The sequence below is a fragment of the Apis dorsata genome, unplaced genomic scaffold (assembly GCF_000469605.1).
Source record: "Apis dorsata unplaced genomic scaffold, Apis dorsata 1.3 scaffold_573, whole genome shotgun sequence".
Lineage (NCBI taxonomy): Eukaryota > Metazoa > Arthropoda > Insecta > Hymenoptera > Apidae > Apis > Apis dorsata.
In genome coordinates, this window is record NW_006263783.1 from 188332 (window position 1) to 195262 (window position 6931).

At 29.8% G+C, this 6931-nt stretch overlaps 1 protein-coding gene across 3 annotated transcripts in view; it reads left to right on the forward strand.

The window, feature by feature from the left end:
* Positions 1–6774, forward strand: part of LOC102676063 (fibroblast growth factor 1-like) — an 8256-nt gene extending 1482 nt beyond the window's left edge. Inside the window, exons 2-6 of one of the 3 annotated variants that reach the window (XM_031513064.1) lie at positions 1–138; positions 1927–2177; positions 5756–5943; positions 6025–6128; positions 6318–6774. In XM_031513064.1, the coding sequence (XP_031368924.1) occupies positions 1960–2177; positions 5756–5943; positions 6025–6128; positions 6318–6506 (699 nt within the window). In that variant the 5' untranslated portion in view covers positions 1–138; positions 1927–1959 and the 3' untranslated portion in view covers positions 6507–6774. Of the gene's footprint in view, positions 139–1918; positions 2178–5755; positions 5944–6024; positions 6129–6317 lie in introns of all 3 variants that reach the window. The other 2 variants (XM_031513063.1, XM_006620974.2) reach the window with 2 other exon arrangements.
* The last annotated feature ends 157 nt before the right edge of the window (positions 6775–6931 follow it).

Sequence of the window (6931 nt, forward strand, 5' to 3'; positions counted from 1 at the left end):
GTTGCTTAACCATAGTGTTTCGAAAACTATTGTGTCGATCGATCGTCGTGTTTTTGTTTCCTTCGAATCCTGATCACCGTGAGATCCAGTGGAAATTGGAATATTGGATATTTGGTACCATCCAGGAAGTTGAGAAAGGTAAGAATATTTGTTGTTTTTTTTTATCTGAATCATTGTACGGGAGTTTCACGTTTGAAGAGTGTTTGAAAAGTAGGATTTTTTTTTTAGATCTTCGTTTGAACGATTGTTGCGAGTATATTTCGCGAGAAGGAATGAAATCGGAGATTTTGTGTAAATTGTGGTATTTTGAGGTAGGGAATACGGTATTGTTATTTTTTAGATTTTTTTTTTCAAATAATTTTTATTTTCAGTGATTTTATGGCCTAGGATGAGTTAGGTAATTTAAATTCCTTGCGTAATTGCGAGGGCTTTTTGTGAGTAAGAATAAGAATTGCTTAGATTTCTACGTTTTTCAGTAGTGTTCAATAGTAGTGTAATTTTTCCAAGAAGTAGAATTTATTTGATATATTTGTTTTGTTTAATTATTGTTTAAATAATACTTTGCGTAAAAAAAAATAAGAATTGTTTGAATTTTTTATCTTATTTTCAATGGTTTTCTCATGAATGTTATTGTGCATTCCTGAAGTAGAATTTATTTTTAAATTTATTTGAGTAGTATTAAAACGTTTTTTTAAAAAATGTGAAACTTTTTTTAAATTATTTAATGTAAGTGTTGCAAAGTTGGAAAGTGAATTTTTTATTTAGAGAAAGGCGCGCGATTTCAAAATTCTAGATAATGAGCGAAAAATATATTACTAATATTCTTCGATTCGAAGAATATTTTACAATCATCGATTTCACAAATTTGATAAATTAAACTAGGTTTTCTTTTTTCAAGAACACAAAGTGAATAGATATTAATATTAAATAGATTTCTTTTTTTTAATTTATTTTATTTATTATTGTAATAGTTTATATTACAAGAAAAAAATTTAAAAATTCATGATATTATATCGATCAGTGCATAAGACGTAGTATTATTTCTTTATCACTATAATTAAACATTAACAGACCGGAACTACCGTTAGTTTTCTATTTATTACACGAGAAATAGTTCTTTTTACAATATAGCAAACATAAAAAATTCAATATAATACAAATAAACTTTTCATAGTTCTATTTTTATTTATTGATATTGCGTATAATATTGATTTCAACAAAGTATTAAATAAATTGAAAACTGTATTTGCATTGCTTCATTTATTCAATTCCAATAATAAAATTATATCCTTCTGGGATGCTGTTAGTAGGTGTGCATTACATAAAATCTCGATTACTTTTTTATTATCCACGTTTTTTATATCGAATTGTTTTTATAGACCACTTATTTCTGAATCGTTATTACATTTAATTCCGTATAAGTTCTGATTTTATTTTATCGCTTTTTTTCTATTACAAAATTTGTAATATTTGATTTCAAATTTAAAATCTAGATAAATTAAATTATTGGAATCATACACCTCTATTGTAGATTTTGTATCTGTAAGTATCTTTTATAGGATAAAACCAAAAAGAATCGTATAAAATATCGAACCTAATATTAATATTAAAATAACTATTAAATTTCAACTATTCGTCCCGATAAAATTTATCTAAAAAGTATCAAGAGTGCACCGTAAGAGGATGAGTTTAGAAATGTATTTTTATCGTATAATTTTTCAAAAATAGATTAATAGATCGTTACACATTAGTAAGTGTTCTATACTGTAAATTTTAAAAAGTGTTTCCGCCATATCAATTTATAAAAAAATATCTTTCATATGATAAAACTCAAAAGAATCATATAGGATACAATATCAAATTTTCTAATTGAAGAAAATTCACAAAGGAACCATTCGTTCTGATTAATATTTATTTTAAATCAAGGTATCAACTTGGTGGAAGAATTATCATAAGAGAATGAGCCTTCGTTGGATTCACGAGAACTTGGAGGCACCGACATGCGACGAGGAATGCAGCGACATCGATGACAGTTGTAGCGACGATAGCTACGATTCCGATCTATCGATCGGCGAGGAGAAAGGGCCGGGTAGCGAAAAGGAGATCAATGGGGATCGTAGGAGGAAAAGGGAGACCAGGAGGCATCCGACCACTACAGTGAAGTTCGACGAGAACGGGTATTTTGCCGATAATTACGAGCTGTCGATAGCCGAGAATAAGATCGAATCTTCGTTACGTTGTTCGGGCATTAATCGAGTTACGATTCGATGGTAAACTTTAATTGATAAGGTGGCTTCGTTTAAAAAAAAAAAAGAATTTTCTAATTAAAATTCAATCTGATATTTAAATTGCTGAAAATTAACTTGTTGCTCTTACGGGGAATCTGGTGGTATCTAATAATTAATTACGCCAAGGATAGAACGTATTGAGATTTAACTATTCTCTGTCTGTTTCTGTTTAGACCATTTTCATTTATGAATAAAATTCAATTTTGCTTCGTTGTTTATGCTATTCTCGATTCAATCGTGTATGTATTGTATTTAAAGAATTTTTTAAATTAATTTTTATTTTCAATATCTTATATTACAATATCAGATAATTGAATTATTCGCCTTTGAGAATGCGAATAGATTTGAGAGTAAAACTTTTACGAGTTGCTCTCGAGAATCATTTTAATTATTGGATATTATTACTTTTACGAGTAACTCATTGTGAAAGCCTTATTCTCAAATTTTCACATTCTTAAGAATAATATCATAAAGTATTTCTGGTATTAAGAAATTGATGCAAGAACGAAGCGAATCCATTGTTTAACAAAATTGTATTTGTTTTTTTCATTTTGTGTTCATATTGCCCGTTGATTAATTTAAGAATTAGACAAATCCAATGCGTTAACAACTTTGAATCTTATGTGATCTTTGAGAAAAAAAAAATCGGCTATTATCAAGGCTTAATTGATTGTAATGATCTGATTGGAAAATGAGGTAAAAAAATATAAACAAGATAAAATCTATTAATTCAACGTATGTTAAAAAACATTTTAAACAATATTCTGCTCATGAGATAAAAAAGCTGTTTAATTATCCGTTCGATTAATCCCCGGTTAACGATCTATAAATTAAAACGTCACGAAGATTGATAAATTTAAAGCGACTTTACGACGGTGTACGAGGCAGAAAATAAATCTAGTTAGATGATCGATGAACTCGTTACGGTTCCTTGTGCAACAGCGTCCAGCGTCTCCGTGCTTTTGTTTACCATATAATAATTATCCTTTAACCATTCGTTTCTCTTTTAAAAAAACTTGAAAGCTTTGTCCATTGACCCTTTTACTCACACGACATGCATTGATTAATTTCACCTTCGAGATTCGATAGGAGCGTAGGGGACTATATGAATAATAGGAAATTTAAAACTGTTAACTTCTTGCGGTACGCTAGATGGAGAATTAATTCAAATGATTAATGAACGCTTATTGCAGGAGCACGTTAGGGGGAAATTACGTCTGCGAAGTTATTGTTCGGTTCGCTCACGTAGAGACCCACAGTAAATTGCGTTTTATCCTTCTGCCAATGTCTAAAATTCGTACGGTGTTTCTCAGATCTTCGTGTCAATGTGAATAAACGGATTAAAATCGCGTTTGATCGCGTTTCAATCAATTTTGATAGTTTCATTAGAAAGAATCTCAAGTAAACGTATTTGAAAATACATTTGTTCAAAAAAATTATTTCTATCTTTGTGTTCCAATATTGTTCTCGACTTTTCTTGTTTTCGATAAAACGTAAAATGTAAAATTGGAATCCAAGAAGTTCCACTAAATGTTTTTCTCAAAATTCTCGGACAGAACTTGTAAGTGAACGATAAAATATGATAGCGTATTATTTCCCTCGACGTGTTGTCATATTTCACTCAATTCTCTTTGCAGCATGGAAAGTAATGTAGAATGTAAAAAGTATCGTACTTCTTTCACAGACAAATATTTCAAGATGTCAAGATGTTTTCCTGGTAAAATTCAATAAGTTCAAAAGTAAACCCAATCTGATAAATTTTATTTTCCAAAATAATCCAACGATAACGATACAATAACATGCTATATAATTCCCTAATATTCTACGTAATTTTTACGTGATGTTTTGTTTAAAAAAGGCGCAAAATACCGTGACACCTTGAAATTACAAAATTGACGAAGAGCTCCATCAGCCACCCCACGCAACGATATGGGATATGCATTCATTGATCACTTGATTCGATTAACTTTCTGCTCTATATTGTTGCAGGGTCACTAGGTGTAGAGAGTAGGTACGGTTCACGTTATATTATTACCGGCATTCGAGCACCGTGGCAACCGACGAGACTGCAATTCCGCGCGAATTGCATTAAAGTACGCACGCACGACATGTGTAACACAAAATTAGGATCGACGTTTATGACCGTGTATGCTCGAGTTTCAACAAATAGATCGTAGCACGTTCAACGTGTAATTAACGGGGGCGTATTTGCGCAATGTCAAGACGTAATCATTTTTAAGGTCGGTGAATTTCAAACAGGAATATGTGTTTCATAGAGAAAAATCTTTACTTTGTATTTGATTGCATTTCGGTTAAAATATATGCAGGATTTTGAGACTTTTCATTCGAAAGGGATTAATTATTGCAAATAAGATAATAAATAAACTCATTTAGAAATTTAGAAACTCAATGGAAATTTTTGCAAATAAATATTAATAAAATCACTATTCGCGACACAGTATATCCTTTATGATGATGATATTACTTAATTTTCGTGAAATTTTGTTGTATCCAATGAAAATGATAATATTATTTGTTATATTTTTTTCATATTATACAGAAGCAATATAATCAAAATATTTCTCTTTAAACATCGATAGAGAACGATTAAAATCTTAGAGAAATATTGTTACTTGCTTATAATTTGTTTTGATAAATTTTTAATTATTTTGAATAGTGATATAAAAATAATCAAATTTCATCTTTCAGATTAAAAGATGTTGAAGACATGAAAGATATTTGGATCAAAGAAGGATATAAATTCGATATCTTCCAATTTTAAAAATTATATCAATCTTCCAGTCTACATAAAGTGCTCTTCCTTGAATTCAAGAAAATTATTAGTGTACTTTTTATATCTCGATTGATTGATACCATTAGGTTGATTATCGTTGGTTGATGCGCACCGCTTGTCGAATAAAGTCTGCTGGCATTGCGTTCCTTCCCCTCGAGCATCTGTTTAAAATTAACGGGGTTGGAAAACGTCTACGGTGTAACGAAGCACGCTTCATTCACGAAGCTTGCTGACCTGAAAAGTCGATCGGCCCATTTTTCCAAACGTAATGATATGTTATAAATAGCACGCCTCCTGTCACTTCGTATCAGATTCATGTTCTACTACATCGTACTTTGTCTTCGCCACCATTGTTTGGTCAAGAACAATATTCTATCATTTAAATATAAATTCACCATTGTGAAAATGGAAATTTTTTTAATTTATCGAATAATAAAAATTGAAAGTACGAATAAATAAATCAAGTTCTTCGATCTTTTTAAAATAATATACGTCATATTTTTTTTAAAGAGAAAGAGAGAGAAATTTAAACGAATTGTCATGTAATAGTTTAAAAAGTTTCTCTCTTTAAGAGAATTGTTAAAATTAAGTGTATATTTATGGATTTGGTATTTACGTTTATAGACGCCAGGTGCGTGTTTGAAGACTCTAAATATTGAATTCTCTCTTACAGAACTTCGCATTACATCACGTCGGAATCGGTTAAACGCTCTCCTTGCGTAATATGGGATCCTAGGAAACCGGCACAAAATCCTGTGTACAATTGTTTGGTAATCAAATTGTTCTGTCGAACCGGATATCATCTCGGTGTGTCGGAGTCCGGTCGTGTTCGAGGCTTGAGTGCTACGAATGAACCACATGGTAATATTAAATGGGAAATATTGAAAATATTGAAGTATTTAAATTTTAATTTTTTTAAAAAGAATCGTATTTAATTTGCAGCTTTGCTTCATATCATACCGGTGTCGTTTGGAGTGGTACGAATACAAAATATCGAGACTAGTCTTTATCTAGCTTTCAACAAGAAAGGTCGTTTGTATGGAGAGGTAAGGCAAATAATGTAAAATTTCTATGCAAATATGTATTTTAATAATGAAATTTATATGTTCATATTTTTTGATTTCTTCAATAATCATTTTTATTTGAATAAAATGTGAATAAAAAAATTTTCTTTTGTGTTAATTTAATAATAAATTAATGAATATTCATATATGTTAATTTTTTTTTTTTTCTAGTTAAATGGAAATAAAGATAATACTGAATGGGAACAATGGAACGTTGGTTCTTACGATGCTTTTCGATCGCGAAAGTATGCGAATTATGGATGGTGGATAGGAATAAAGAAGAATGGTCGTGCGAAACCAGGACCAAGAACTAGTTGGGGCCAAAAATCGATACAATTTTTAGCTATACGACAAGAATAATTTCTATGAACATTTTATATATATTTACAATAAATTATATAGAGATGGTTATTTGAATTATTGACGAAAGAAAATAAAAAAAATAAAAATTTAAATTTAAATGAAATAAATTAAGTCAAATGACAAATCAAATGCATAATACGAATTAATATAAAACTTTGTAATAAATGTAATTTTTTACTAACAACGAAAATCAAATGTTCTCAACAGGAAAAATATACAAATTCGTTACTTTCTATGAGAAATAAATAATTGTTTTCCAATAGAATATAATGTTTATTATAACACTGTGTTACTCAACAATGGATTGTGCATTCTGCTTGTGCCCTTCAACTGAAACTTCAAGTTGCAGTTTTAAAATTGCAATACATTTTTTTTTTTTTTTTCTATCAATTATAATCGTTGATCGATCATGCTGCAGGCAA